This window comes from Peromyscus eremicus, chromosome 23 (assembly GCF_949786415.1).
Source record: "Peromyscus eremicus chromosome 23, PerEre_H2_v1, whole genome shotgun sequence".
NCBI classification, from domain to species: Eukaryota; Metazoa; Chordata; class Mammalia; order Rodentia; family Cricetidae; genus Peromyscus; species Peromyscus eremicus.
In genome coordinates, this window is record NC_081438.1 from 6,234,110 (window position 1) to 6,249,486 (window position 15,377).

The 15,377-nt window shown below is 48.3% G+C and overlaps 1 protein-coding gene across 2 annotated transcripts in view; it reads right to left on the reverse strand.

Moving 5' to 3' along the window:
• Positions 1-546: 546 nt before the first annotated feature.
• Ccdc60 (coiled-coil domain containing 60) overlaps positions 547-15,377 on the reverse strand; it is a 156,585-nt gene continuing 141,754 nt past the window's right edge. The window contains exons 9-14 of one of the 2 annotated variants that reach the window (XM_059248841.1): positions 13,817-13,888; positions 10,453-10,515; positions 9,707-9,829; positions 7,864-7,995; positions 4,273-4,462; positions 547-891 (exon numbers count right to left, since the gene is read on the reverse strand). In XM_059248841.1, the coding sequence (XP_059104824.1) occupies positions 784-891; positions 4,273-4,462; positions 7,864-7,995; positions 9,707-9,829; positions 10,453-10,515; positions 13,817-13,888 (688 nt within the window). In that variant the 3' untranslated portion in view covers positions 547-783. The remainder of the gene's footprint in view (positions 892-4,272; positions 4,463-7,863; positions 7,996-9,706; positions 9,830-10,452; positions 10,516-13,816; positions 13,889-15,377) is intronic. The other variant, XM_059248842.1, reaches the window with a different exon arrangement.

The window sequence follows — 15,377 nt, forward strand, 5'->3', positions numbered from 1 at the left end:
AGTTATATATACATGTGTGGCATACATGCCACTTTATGTACATTGCAGTTATCCATCCATCCATCCATCCATCCATCCATCCATCCATCCATCTGTAATCCATCAATCTATCCATCCATCCATCCATCCATCCATCCATCCATCCATCCATAATCTACCCATCCATCTATAATCTACTCATCCCTCCCTCCCTCCCTCCCTCCCTCCCTCCCTCCCTCCCTCCATCCATCTATAATCTACCCATCCATTTATCCATCCAGCCATTCATTCATTTATTCATCTAGCTCTCTATCCATTCATTTATTCATCCATTTGTCCATCCATCCAAAATCATATATGTATATTGAAAATAACATTCTAGCTCCAATGGTATGGAATAGGTACACCATTAGTATCTACTCAAGAAACTCATATTATATGCTAATATAAATAATTATATGATATAGCCCTGGGCTGTCGATGCAAAAGCTCAGCAAGTGATAACTTGTTCTCCTAAGATCTGACTGCCACCCCCAAATGCCATAGCTTGAACTCTTCCTTGGGCAGTTGTTAAACATCCAACTCAATTTTATTATATAGGATTTTTAGGAAAGGGGTATGGTGAGGGAGTCTGGAAGAGTTGGCAGAGTCAGGGTTGAACATTGAGCAGAGACAGGGAACCTGGTGGGGGAAGAGGGGGAGAGACACATGGAACCATCATCTCAGACTAACATATTTTTAGAAGTGTCTTCAGGTGACCTCACTGCTCCACGATGTGTGTCCATGTGATAGCACAGGCTGGCCTCAGGTACATACAGGGGTGATGTACTGCCGGATGGGCATGTTGACCCGGGTCTGTAGCCAGTTGATGTAATCCTCTTGTGGCATATGGATGATGTGTTCTCTCACAAACTGTGGGGTAAACACAGTGTTACTCTCAGAGTCTGGTTTGAAAGCTGGACTAGTCTGCCCCTCTGCCAACCTCTCTTTGGCATTCCAGAAGACTGTGTGATTAATATCGGGGATGCCCCCGATGATTCAGACATTCATATTTAAGTTGGAGCAAAAATAATTGAGATTTTCGCATTGTTGACATTTATCATTGGACACTGGAATACATTCTTAAATAAACGTGGTTATGTTATATACCATTTTTGATGCACATTTCTTGATTTACATGCTTGATGACTTATCACTTGATGTTTATTTTATACTATGGAAATGATATTATTAGAAAAATTCAAGTTCTCTTTTTTTAAAAAATTATTTTATTTTATATGTATGAGTCTGTGGAGGCCAGAAGAGGGCATCAGATTCCCTGGAACTAGAGTGATAAGTGGTTGTGGATGGCCATGTGGGGAACTGAACCCAGGCCCTTGGCAAGATCAGCCAGGGATCTTAACTGCTGAGCCATCTCTCCAGCCCTTTGAGTGATGTTCTTATTTGAATTCAAAACAGGTCTTAAAGCAGCAGAGACAACACATTTGGCCCGGGACCTTCTGATGAATGTCCAGTGCAGGAGTGGAGACTAGGCAATGCATAGTTGGGGGCAGTCATTGACGATGACCCTTCACAAACAATCGAGAAAGTTCCTGTCTGAACCGTTGATTTCCTTTATTGTGTCCAGCAACAGCATTCATTCCTCAATTGGATCGGACAGCACAGGACAACTACTGAACAATCTCTCTGGCCCTTAAGATATTAAGAAGTCAAAAGAGCAGAAATAAAAAATGTATCCAGATGGGTTTTCTTCCTCTCTTCAAAGTTTCTTAGGGGACTTGGCAACAAGATGAGCTTAAAATTGTAATGAGTTCCTAACTGTTCAAGAAGATCAAGTTCATTGACAATATCCATTCCCAAGTACCCTCTCCTGTCCCCATTCTTACTAGTCCCTTTAGGTTTTCATGTCATGTGCGTGTGTGCATGCGTGTGTGTGTGTGTGTGTGTGTGTGTGTGTGTGTGTGCACGTGTATGTGTATGTATGTACACGTGTGTGTGCACATGTATGTGTATGTGTGTAAAGAGAAAATCTGGTAGTCTTGCCTTTTAAACTTAGTATAACAATGTCATGTCCACTTCCCTGCAAGTGGCATGAACAGCTTTTATAATGTCACTTGTCCTTAGAATGTTTGCTTTGGCCAGTGCTCCCATTGAGCACTGTGGACAGATCCGACTTCGAGCTCCAGGAAAGGGTTGAGGACACACAGAACCCAGTGTTTCCTGTGAGTCCTTGCTGTTAGGTGATCTGTGACGTTCTCCTCATGAGGAGCACGCCGAGTGTCGGTCCCCAAGTCTGTGGGCTCACTGTTAGGCAAGGGGGAGCTTACATAGCTCCCCCTCTTCAGCACTCAGGAAGAGTACCCTTCCACACACCTCAGTAACTGGTGGGTGGGGGCAGGGGCGGAGGTGGACAGTCACCCTCAAACTAGTTCTGTCCGGTCTGTCAGAGGTTTTCCTGAGGGTGCCTCCTTTGGTGACCAGAGTCGAGTCTGGGCATCTGAAGGGGTCCACAGGACCACCTCCTCCACCACTGTTGACCTCGCCTTGTGCACACGCACCCAGGTCATCCTGTGGAAGGACCGATGCGTTCTTAAGCCTGTCTACTCTTAGAGATCCACCATTTGAGTTGCTCCTTCTTGGGGGGGGGTGGCGAAGTCCCTATTAAAATGCACACATCCAACCTGATAAGATGAAGGATGAGTGGACTTCAGAGATAAGTCAGGGGGTCAGGTGTCTGCTGCTCTTGCAGGGGACCTGAATTTGGTTCCTAGCCCCTACATTAAGCACCTCACAGCTGCTTGTAACTCTAGCTCTAGGGGGATCTGATGACCTCTTTTGGCCTTCATTGGCACCTGTACTCATGTTCACCCTCCCATATGCATAGTTTAAAAATAAGATAAGGGCTGGAGAGATGGCTCAGTGGTTAAGAAAACTTGCTGCTCTGGCAGAGGACCTGGATTTGGTTCCCGGCACCCACATGGCAGATTGAAACTACATGTAACATGTTCCAGAGGGATCTGATAACTTTTTTGGCCTCTAAGAGCACCAGGCATGCCGGGCGGTGGTGGCGCACGCCTTTAATCCCAGCACTCGGGAGGCAGAGGCAGGCGGATCTCTGTGAGTTCGAGGCCAGCCTGGTCTACAGAGTGAGTTCCAGGACAGGCACCAAAGCTACACAGAGAAACCCTGTCACAAAAAAAAAAACAAAAAACAAAAAACAAAAAAGCATCAGGCACTTCACACAGTGCACATAAGTAAATGCAAACAAACACTCGCATGTACAAGATAAAAATAAATAAATCTTAAGACATAAAATCTTTGAAAGCAAGTATGCACTTTAAGTATTTTTTTAAAAAGCACTGGGGGTTGAAGTCAGGGCCTTGCCTGTGATTTGCAAATGCTGGCTAGGTTGTCAGGGGTGACCTTGGGCTCACCCTGTAGCCCAGGCAGGCAAGTGGAACTGTGATCCTTCTGTCTAGCCTCCAGAGCAGCTGGGATCCCAGGCCTGGACCACCACCTCAGGCTCCACAAGCATCTTTAACCTCTCTCTGGCATCCTTCCTGCTGTTGTCTTTGATGCCCCGAGACTTTAGGGATGCTGGTGATGGGAAAAGCTTCTAGCACCCTTGAGGAGAGCCTAGGAGCTCTACCGTGACCTTCACAGGTCTTCTGGGGTTGACACGTCAGCTCCTTGACCTCTCTCTGCCACACCCAATGACTTGCAATATGTTTCTGCAACAAGTCAGGCCGTGTTATCTCCTCACTCTGCACTTTTGCCTTCTTTTCGTGATTCTGACTTCTCACCGTTCAAGTCCAAGATGAAACCTTACCTGTCCCATGTGCCCTGGTTAGCTAAGTCCTCCAGAATTCAAACCAGAGCTCCTCAGTGTCACCATGCATCTGACACACTGGGGACCTCATTAAGATGTCAATTCTGTATTGGCAAATTGGGTGTCTGAGGTTTTACATTCCCCACAAGCAGGCAGTGAGGGCCACACCGCCAGCCCGGGAATCAACTGCAGTTTCAGTAGCACGCTTTGAGATGTGCATTTCCATGACTAACCCATTTATGTCCTCTCCAAGCCTCCTAGTCTCCAGGGAGTACTGCTTACATAGACTCCAATGACCAAGGCCACATGACACTCTCTCTGTAATTAGAGTAAGAGCTTCAGAGGGCAGGGTTTTGTGTTTTGTGATGGTTGAGTCCACTGCACTCCAGCAATGCCTGGATGCTGACAGATGACTGAATGAGGGCACCTGAGGCACTGGGAGGGGAATGGGGCATGGTCATTACCTCAATGGCCACCGCAATGTCTGGGGAGCACAGCTCCCAGATCCGCAGGTCCTGGAGCACCTTCAGGAGGACATGCGGCCGGATCCTCAGGTCTAGGTTCTCTCCAAACTTCTGCAGTTTTGCCAGGATCTTTTTTGCAGGCCGGAAGTTCTTCAGATCCTCAGGGAGTTTGGACAACAGATCAAAGTACCTTCAAGTCCAAGAGGAGAGAGCCAGTTAGGGAAGCCCTGGGATGGGGATCTTGGCCCTTTGGGGCCTCCTTCATTTTCTTTTCTACTCTTGGGATGTCTTGAGGGCATCATGAGCCTCTATGTGGGGGCCCTGTCCTCTATACCCAGTTTTTGTAGGGTCATACATGAGGTATTTATTTTTAAGGGTAGCCGGCTTCTGTTTCACTGGCAAACAAAAAAGGGTCATTCTTTAAAAGGCTGCACTCATAGAACAACATTCTATAAAGTAGATAGCGTGAAAATCCAAAAAACAAAATGGAGCGTGGGGGGGTATTTGAGATTCTCTTCTGACTTTTAATCATGTCAGGGTGGATGTGGACACATCTGTGGGTGTTTTCTAGATGACAGTGGCTGGGGCAATCAATTAAGATGGTGGCGTTGGAGATGATGGTGGTGATGGAGATGATGGTGGTGGTGGAGATGATGGTGGTGGTGGAGATGATGGTGGTGATGGAGATGATGGTGATGGTGGAGATGATGGTGGTGATGGAGATGATGGTGGTGGTGGAGATGATGGTGGTGATGGAGATGATGGTGGTGATGGAGATGATGGTGGTGGTGGAGATGATGGTGGTGATGAAGATGGAGATGATGGGCTGTGCATTTTCCATCTCCATGATAATAAGCTCAGTTGACAGGCTGTGTGTCTCATGTTACCACTGGGAATGCATGGTTGAGGTGGTGGAGACTAACCCATCTTAGTTGGGTTCTAACCCATCTCTGTCTAACCTACTAACCTACCTTAGATCTAAGAGCATGCTTTAAATGTGGTCAGGGCTTACTTAAGACAAATGATGGCATGTGTTTAGAAAGTGCTCTCGGGTAGAGTGCTTGTCACACATGCCTGACAACCTGAGTTTGAGTCCCAGAGCCCACAAAAAGGTGGCAGGAGAGAACAGAATCCACGAAGTTGTTCTCTTAACTCTACGTGTGGCCCCATCTTTCTCTCTCTCCCCTTTCTCACATGTGTAGCATGAATCGTAAAAGTTCTTATTAGTAAAAACAAACCCGGAGCCAGGTATTGTGGTGAATGCTGAAAGATCAGAGAAACAGAACCAGCCACAGCTAACTTTACTGCCAATTCCTCAGCTGATCTCGTTTCCTCAAACTGGAAGCCTCTGTGTCCTCATCCGAATGGATCTCAGCTGAACTGCTGCTAAAAGCCTAAAAGCTTAACAAACTCTAGTTCCTGGTTTTCACGCCTTATATACCTTTCTGCTTCCTGCCATCACTTCCTGGGATTAAAGACGTGAGTCACCATGCCTGGCTGTTTCCAGTGTGGCTTTGAACTCACTGAGATCCGGATGGATCTCTGCCTCCAGAATACTAGGATTAAAGGTGTGTGTGCCACCATTTTCTGGCCTCTATGTCTATCTAGTAGCTGTTCTGTTCTCTGACCCCAGATAGGTTTATTAAGGTGCACAATATATTGGGGGACACAATATCACCATACACATGTACCAATTAATAATAATAAGATAACAATTCAATTATAGAATTATGACATAATTTATGATGATGATGAAAAGTGCTCTCCTCCATCACACATGTACCCTTGTAGAAGATTTTGAAGAATAGCTTCACCCACCAAACATTCCTGGGTACTCACCTTTGTACTTACAGCATGCATTTATATATTCGTTCCTGTGTCTTTGCATAGCATGAATCCCCATGCAAACATAAACTTTGCCTGAGTTACTCAGCACATGGTGCTGAACTAACTGGGCCCGACAGATAGTAGGTGTTCAATAGTTATTATCGGAAAGAGTGGATGAGAAACTGGATGAAGGAGGGTCCCAGCTGAGCACCCTTGTTGACAGGCTGTGGTTCATTTGACTTGATTTTAATGATGCTATGGAGGGCCCTTGTTTCTCCATGATGATACCGAAAGCTCCATCTTTAGAGACGCTGGCTGAGTCTCACCGTGAGAGGCTCAACACTACGTTCCCACTCTGATATCATCTTGTGAGTTAGCTTATTACACTTCCACTTTCCTTCCCAAAGAGGCTGGGTTATAAACCACCTCTCCCTTCCCCCTTGCATAAGGCACCTTTGGGAGCCCATGTACCTTCGGGGATAGATACTGCTCATGAGACAGCAAAGACCTGGTCATGTGAGGCAGTGTGGGTGGTTACTACACCTCTCCTGCAGCTCAGGGTCCCTCTGAGTTCCTACTCCACATCAGTAATAATGTGGGAGGGAGTCTCGATCCATCTCTCCATTTTTCTCATCGTTCTTTTAGATCTTGTTTTCCTCATCCTGGCAGAATGGGGTTCCCTACACAGAAAGTCAGACTGTGATTCAATATTACAAGTGAATGTGTGCTTTGAGACCAGACAGAAGCTCATGTCCTATGCTCACCACTTACAGTGTGGCCTAGGACAAGTGAACCGACTTCTCTGAGACTCAGTTTCCTTGTGAAATAGGGGTTTCATTTGTATCCTTAAGGATTTGGAAGGATATAATACGAAACATTAAGTTTTCTTAGGGTAGCCTCTGCCATCCATCAGTCACTCGGTTCAGAGTGATTTCTTAAGGTGGGCCAGCATTCCCTTTAAAGTTTTAAAAATCTTGTTTTAATTGACATAATCACTGAACCTATTTCTAGGGTACTTGTGTCACACGTCGGGACTTTTTTATTTATTCTTTTGTCTCACTGTGTAGCCTTGGTTAGCCTGGAACTTACCGTGGAGACCAGACTGGCCTGGAACTCATAGAGGTCCACTTGCCTCTGCCTTCTGAGTGCTGGGATTAAAGCAGTGTGGCTCCACATCCAGCAAGTGTCAGAATGTGTATGCAGTGTGTAATGTCCAATATGGTTGCACTTGTATGCAATATATAATATCCCAATCTAGATGCTCAGTACATCCACCAAGCATTCATCACTTCTCCATAGAGGTTCAGTACCTCCTCCACTTCTGCCTATTTCGAAATACCCAGTGCCACCACCCTGCCATGCAGCAGACCCCAGCCCTCACCATCCATCCTCTTCCACATGCTGGGGCACAGTATTCCCAGGAGTATACAGTGATAACCTCAGAGAACTCAGACTCTGCAGCCATTTGATTGACAGGTTTGGTATTACTCTTCAGTATGTGTGTGTGTGGGGGGGGCATGGCAAAGTGAGCTCTCCTTATTTCTAAGTCTGGACCAAAAACGAGGTAACTATGAAGACCAGAACAAGTTTCATGACACATGGTTCTGAAGCGAGGAGGTTCTTCCCTGATTGCAGTTTGATCTGGGGGAATGGAGTGGTGGCTGATGGTAGTTGGGAGATGATGCCTCCAGGCTACTGAAGAACCCTGGAGTGGACCATGAGGTAACTCTAAGGGACCATCGTGCCTGGTCCTCGGGGTCTTACCAGTGGTCCGCAATCTCTTCTGCATCCCCCTTCACCATTGAGACCCGGTGCCTCATCTTTGATAAATCCTTTTGGAAAGTTGAGGTAAGAATAAAAGAGTGGAACTTCTGGATACCCCGTTCTTCTTGGCGCCTATGATGTGGTGTGAAGGAGGGGGAGAGAAATTAGAGGCACAGAACGCTCCCCCTCCTCTAGCTACGGGGGGAGCACCATAGCTCTCTCCAACGTGCTGAAAGTGATCTTGCCGCCTTTCAGAGACGACAATTAAATTCTGTGTGCAGAGCACTGAGCGTACTGCCGGGCACACAGTAGGTGCTAAACTCATGTTGGTTGTTCTCTTTCTCAATCTCATCATTTTGCACACACACCCTCTCTCCAAAGAGAGTTCATGTTGTGATTATGCCCACGCCTAATGCCCCATGCCCAGCGCACAACGCTTTGCATCTCACTTAGAATAAAGAACTTAGAACAACTCATTCCTTAAGGTCCCAGATTACCCAGTTTTTACACTTTCCAACTGCATTATCACGCCTAGAATTGTATGCCTCTCCCTCACAATCAGAGTCTTTGGGACAAAGTGTGATCTCCACACTAGGAGGTAGTAGCTTTGTGATCTGGACTCTGTCTAGCACTCTGATCTCCTCTCAAGCATCACGAGAGCCAGCCACAGCGGACACCTGGCAATTCCTTTCCTACCCTCTGGGACTTGGCTTTTTCTTAGAGTTCCTCTCCTTCTTAATTTCCTAGCCAGATTCTCTGGGTTTGGGTTCCAGCTTTATTGTATTGTCGTGTACAAGGCCTTTGGTATGAGACCTCTCTGAGTGTACTGGGGGCATCTGTAGGGGGTCTAAATAAAGCCCTCACCTGTGAGGTTGTTGGGCACCATAAATGGTGCATAACTGCAAAGCTCTTAGCTCAGCGGTGGAGCCTAACACGGTACCCTGGAGTTGGCACTGCCCTTCATTAACCCGAGAATGTCTCCTTCATGCAGATGTTCAGGTGGCTTTCCCAAGTCAGGAGGGACACCCGCTCCCTGTGTTCCCTTAGCTCTCTGCTCTTCCCCATCATTGCTGGCCCTCACTGCTCTTTGTGGTAGATTCTTGTGTACTCACCTGTCTCTCTAGATGGTGAGCTCTGAGCAGGAAAGGGAGTGTAGAGGGTCACCTGGAAGCCCTGCTGGGATGGGTGAGTTCCCTGGGGCACGTGGTCACCTTAGTTAGGGGATGGGCTGTAGTAGCGGGGAGGAGGCTCCTAGTGGCCTCTTCATGTTGAACCACACTGACAGCATCTTGACTGTGTGTCATGTGGGAGTCCCCAGGTACCTCCGCCAGGAACCCTTCTCTTCCTAGTTTCTTCTCTTCTGGGTTCCTCTGCTCCCTTCATGGTCATCCTAAAGCCACCTCCTTAGAGAAGACTTCCCTGATCACCTGAATCGGGATCTACCCCCTTCACTTCACCCTCCTCCTCCTCTCCTGCTTCTCTCCTCCCCTGCCTCTTCCTCTTCCTCCTCCTCCTCCTCCTCCTCCTCCTCCTCCTCCTCCTCCTCCCACCCTCCGGGTTCTCCCTCCCTCTTTCTCCTGCTGTTTCTCTCCTCACTTCCTTCCATTCTCCTCTGACCTAACACCCGTTTTCTTCCCACATGAGATGATTCTAAATTGTGTCTCTCTGTAGACACAGTGATTTCGTTTCTGTTTCTCAAGGGGCAGAGTGAGCCCCCACTCCAAGGGCAGGGAAGACGTCTCCCTTCGTTACTACTCTAGCCCAGCCCTGGACACATGCTGAACATGCAGTAGGTAACCAGGTACATGTCCTGGCAATGAGCTAGGCATGTGTGTGCCCTTACTTCATGAGGATCTCCAGCTTGTCTTGCAGGCAGAAGCCGGCCTCCTGGGCTACGCTGTAAAACTTGGCCCGCAGAATGCTACACACTCCACTCTTGCAATGGACGATGTCACGGTTAGCACGGCTGTTGACAAGAGAAACCATTGGGGGATGGGGTCCAATGGACACTCCTGGTAGCCTCATGAGTCCCAATGGCCTCCCTGAGCCCAAGATGCCCCGAAGTGGGAACTGCTAGTGTCTAACTGGGCTCTCTGTTTTTGGGTGGAGCCTCCCCCCGGCATCCCCTTTGGAGGTTGGAAGAACAGGTGGTAGGTAGCTCACGAGCCACAGTGAGGGGGCTTCCACTGGACCCCAGCAAATGTCGAGGATAGTGAGCCTCCAACTCCAGCTTCACTCCTTCGCAGCTGTGTGGCCCTGATTGGGACATTGCTTGTGGCCGACTCTCAGCCTATGACTCTGTAAAATGAGACAATGCTCCTGCCTGGCAGGGTTGGACTTGGGGAAAAAGCCAGGCCAGGAATGTAGGGTGCAGCCCATGGTGCTTGGTGCTGCAGAGGGATTTCGTGTTGTATTCCTCAGGGCTGCCCACTGTCTGGTGTGTGGGACCCTTGTCCCTCTTTCCTGTGTATGGCTTCGGGGAGTCTGGTCTGCACTGAGCATTTCCCATACCCCTGGGAGACAAAGTATGCGGTTACCATGGTGAGGCCTGCCTCTTGACCATGATGTCCGCTTCCCCACCTGGCTTACCCCTTTGACTTCTTCTGGGTCACTACGGTGTGGCTTTCTCCACTTGTAGTGCTGGATCTCTCACTGAAACACCAAGGGACAATTTCTAGTTGTTTTTAATACAAGGTCCCTCTGAGCGCCACCCCCCCGCCCCCCGCCCCCCGCCTGTGCTAGTCCCCCAGAATTCAGGCACAGAGGAGACTCTTCCCCGGGCCCCAGGGCTCAGTGCACGTCATCTCCAAGCCCGGGCCTTTCTCCTGTCCTGCTTTCTGCCTCGAGTGTACCCCTTGTCCCTCTCCCGCCATCTCTACTGTTCTTTTGTCTCATGGTCCGCAGTGAGTCCTGCATCCTCAGACTCTTCAACTTTGACCTCCGCGTAGTGTCGGGATCACGTGCTATCTTCAGTAGGGACAGGTGCATGCTGGGAAGGGGATGGCCAAGTCTTCCTCCCCGTGTTACATTTGATGCTGTCATTTCCTAAGCTGGGTCCCTGCGGTGGCTAACCTTGGCTGTCAACTTGACTGGAAGTAACTAAAAGTCCATGTGGCTGGGCACACTCGTGAGGGATTTCTCCCGATCGTATCACTTAAGGTGGGAAGACCCACACTACGTCTTGATCATCTGAGGTGGGCCACACCTTGTGGTGCCATCACACGTGGAAGGAAATGGAAGAAGGGCGCTTGCCCTCACTCTTGCTTGCAAGTCTGTCTGTCCTGCTGCTGAGGCATTCCTTGGCTGGTGTCAGGACCCACTTCTCCAGGATTCGAGCACACATCCAGCCCCCTAGACTGAACAAGTGCTAGGATTCTTGGCCTTTCCTTAGGGAGACAGCTGTTGCCGGACTAGCCGGGTCCCAGCCTTAAGCCGTTCTAATGAACTCCCCTTCAGTATCTATAGATTCTTCCCATCTGTTCTGTTCCTAGAGAACTCTGACTAATACACCCCTTGACTGAAGACCCAGGCGCCTCATTGAGAGTCCAGAGTCAAGCCTGGTTGTCACACCTCCTCTGGACCACTCAACTTATCACATCCTTGGACGCTTTCTAGGTGTAACCCAATTAGATTCTTTGTATAGCTGTTCTACCCTGTGGTTCTAGCTAGGCCAGCTTCCACGACTAGATTATCACTCCAGATCAGATCCAGCATTCCCTGCTGCCTTTCTGCTTTCCTCCCAGGACACTTGAATATCACTCTGTGTGTGTGTGTGTGTGTGTGTGTGTGTGTGTGTGTGTGTGTGTGTGCGTGTGCATGCGCACACGTGCGTGCATGTGTGTGTGTGTGTGTGTGTGCAGGCATGTGCATGTGTGCATGTGCATGCATGCGAGAGTGCGTGTGTGTGCGCACTCGTGTGGGCATGTGCCTGTGCATGTGTGTGTGTGTGTGTGTGCATGTGTGCACAAGTGTGTGTGTGTGTTACAGATACATGCTGCCACACCCTGCTTTTAATGTGGGTCCTGGGGATTCAGACTCAGGTCTTCATGCTTGCATAAAAAGCACTTTTTACCATGCCCCCATCCCTGAGCTCCATTTTTGAGACAGGGTCTTACTATGTCACTCTGGCTAGCTTGGACTCCCTATGTAGACCAGGCTACCTTGAGCTCACAGATACTTGTCCACCTCTACTTCCTGAGCATTGGGATCAAAGGTGTGGATCAGCCACACCTGGCACACTGAGACATTTCATTAGCGCTGCTTTACATCCCTGTCTCCCCCGTTTCTCCCAAATAACCCAACAGCAGACTTGATCACTTTCTCTGTGGGATCTGGGGGCAAGGCTGTCCTGCTGTTCCTATGATGGTTGGCTTACTTCCTTTCCAGCTTCACAGCTTTGGTGACTTTTGGGAGGTTGACTTGGCCATCTCTCAGGCCCTGGCATTTGCTGCTTTTTCTAGAAACTTCTGGGATTGGACCTGAGGGTTTTGGGCCTTGGAGGTGATGGGAAAAGTATTATTCCACCTGAAGAGGATGCAGGGTCTCAGTAATAATATACAGGTAGACAGGACCAGATTCCAACCAGCTGCCCTGACCCCTGCAGATGAATCACGAGGAGACCATGCTGGTTTAGCTTTCTCCTGTAGATTGCTGTTTCCTCAGAGAGGAGGTGGGAGGTGAGGGATGCGGTGTCATCAGTTGGTGATGGGCAGACAAATGAGCTACAAAGCCCCTTTTGTCTTCCTCAGCCTCCCCTGTCCTGGTCCTCACAGAGGTCTTTGCTCAGTGCCTCCAAGCTCAGGCCCTTGGCATGGGCTGTTCCCTCTGCTTGAACCCTGTTCCTAGATTTCACTCCCCACAGGGAGGCTGGCTTGTCTTTGTTCTGCAGGTCTCAGCTGAAATACTGTACCCTGCCGAGGTCAGAGCCTTGCTAGCAAGCATACTCCCATCCCTCCATCCGTTTTCTCCAGAGGACGTTTCATAGCCACGACTGTACGGCCAACCATGGGGTTAACTGAGGAATGCTTACTACATTATCAATTATCAAAAATGGGGAGAATTCAGGAGGCCCATGGAGGCAGACAGAGAAAAAAAATTATCTCTATTTTAACTAGTCTTTAACTGAGATGGAAACAGTGGGCATTTGCATATCACGTGACAGTTGTGGGAGAGAGTCTCAAGAATCGTTGACACTCAATGCTAACCCAAAGTCACAGTGTTTGTTAGCCCTACCGTGAGGTCTTACTCTGTAATGCATCATTAAGCTCCTAGAAGATTATACTTCAAATTGGGAAGTAATCCAGTAACTTATTACCGTAGATGACTTCAGAATCCTCGTAATTTATCACATGCATTTATAACATCCTTCTGAAAGGCATCCATGGGTTTCCTTGGACTATCTAAGGGCCCAACGCACAAGGATGTTCCAGTCAAATGTATGAGTGCCCTGTGTATTTGTTTCATTTGCCTATCGCAGCTTCCAGACCTGGCACAGCTCCTGGCCCTCAGAGGGGACCTCGGAAGAATCAGGGGACCGACTCCATGTCATGAGACAGACTACTCAAAGGGAAGGAGTGAGTTAATTCAGAGTAAAGTCCTCCAGGCTCGGGCATGTGTGCCCCACAGTATCACCAGCAGATCGCAAACAGGCAACATGGAATTGGATTTTACAATAGAGGAGAAGGGGGTCCTGTGCCATGCTCTCCCAACTGTGTTTCTTCATGGATGGAAGAGTTTAGTGAAAAGCATGCAATATAAATGTTGAGGAGAAGTGTCTGGGTACTGGCTGCCAGCCCAGCAGCAAATGGAGCTTGTTTTCAGTGATGTCAAAAGAAGGGAGAGATGCCCCTCCCAGACCTTCTCCCCTCAGCATCTGTGTGGTGGCCCTGGGCCAGGGCCAGCTTCCCTGTCTCTCCACCCTGCATCCACCATGGTAGGCTTCAGAATTTCCTACCTGGACTTGTGGGTGGTCTGCCACTCCTTAACCGCAGAATCGCTCTTGGCTTGCTTGACTATAGACATGAGGCTGCAAAGCAAGAGGCGTCTTGTAACAAAGTGTCAGATGCCAGGTGCCCCTCCGGCAGCAGGTGTCTATACTGGGACCAGTTGCCTCCCCCAGAGTGAGCTACAGAGCCGCAGTAGAGGGAACAGCTGGCAAGTCTGCTGAGAACACTGATTCTGGCCACATGTTCAGAGACTTGGCAGTGCTGGGCTAAGTTGTGCTCGGAAACTGCATTTAGAACCTCCCACTTTTTCAGAATCACACACACAGACAAACACCAGGATGATCTACCTCCTCTGGAGAACTGCAGAACCCCAGAATCACACATAGATACTATAGAATTGCACCTTACTCAGAAACTCACAATTTAATTACACACACACACACAATTATATAGACATTTTTGTAATTAAAAATACACCTAGAGCTGGGTGGTGGTGGCGCATACCTTTAATCCCAGCATTCAGGAGGCAGAGCCAGGCAGATCTCTGTGAGTTTGAGGCCAGCCTGGTCTACAGAGCGAGATCCAGGACAGACACCAAAACTATATGGAGAAACCCTGTCTTGAAAGAAAAGGAAAAAGAAAAAAAAAGAAAAAGAAAAAATACACCTAGAATTTCACCTATACAACAATAATTACATACACATACAGATGGGTAATTAGGAATTCCACACTCACCTAGAATGACATCCTTATCTAGAGTTCCAGATTCATCTAAATTTTACACCTCTAGAATTACAGTGCTCCTAGGATTACCCCTCCCCCATCAGATTCCACACAGAAACCCAGAACTTCATGCTCCATGGAAGTCTACACACAGCAGTTGTTTCTCAGACTCTGAGACAGTGCCCACTTGAGGTGCTTACGAGATGCCAGGGCTGCTCTGGAGGTTCTGCCTCGGTGGGTCTGAGATGAGGTCTAGACACTAACCTCTTCACAAACATGCCAGTTCTCATTCCTAGCATCCTGTCTGAAGCATTACTACATTTCACAGAGGAGCCATCTTCCTGCAGCCTTGAGGCTGAGGGTGGGCTGGGGTTGGGTTTCAGAGGCCTCCATCAACCTCTCAGCCTGTCAGCTGACCTCAGTGTGAGCTGGCGTGGTGTGTGGAATGAGGGAAGTTAGCGCTTTCCTGTCCCCATTGGTCTCACATAAGCTTCAGTATCCGATGCTCTACCAAACTGGGGAGATTTCATTTTTCCTAGAAAGAATTAACGAGGAAGGGAGATTTTTACAGTTTCTTTGTAACTATGGTTATCGCTAAATTGAATGCCGAGCTCACATGTGACAGGGTTCCCCAGAGCCATAGGCTTTAGAAACCATATGGAAGTCATCATGGATGTTCTCCATCTGTGAGGTGGGCTGTGCTGCTTGTTCAGTAGTTTTTTTTTTTTTTCTTTCAACTTGACAGAGCTTAGAGCATTTGGGAAGAAAATGCCTCCACAAGATTGGCCTGTAGGCATGTCTGAAGGGAATTTTATTGATTAATGACTGATGTGGGAAAGAGCAAGC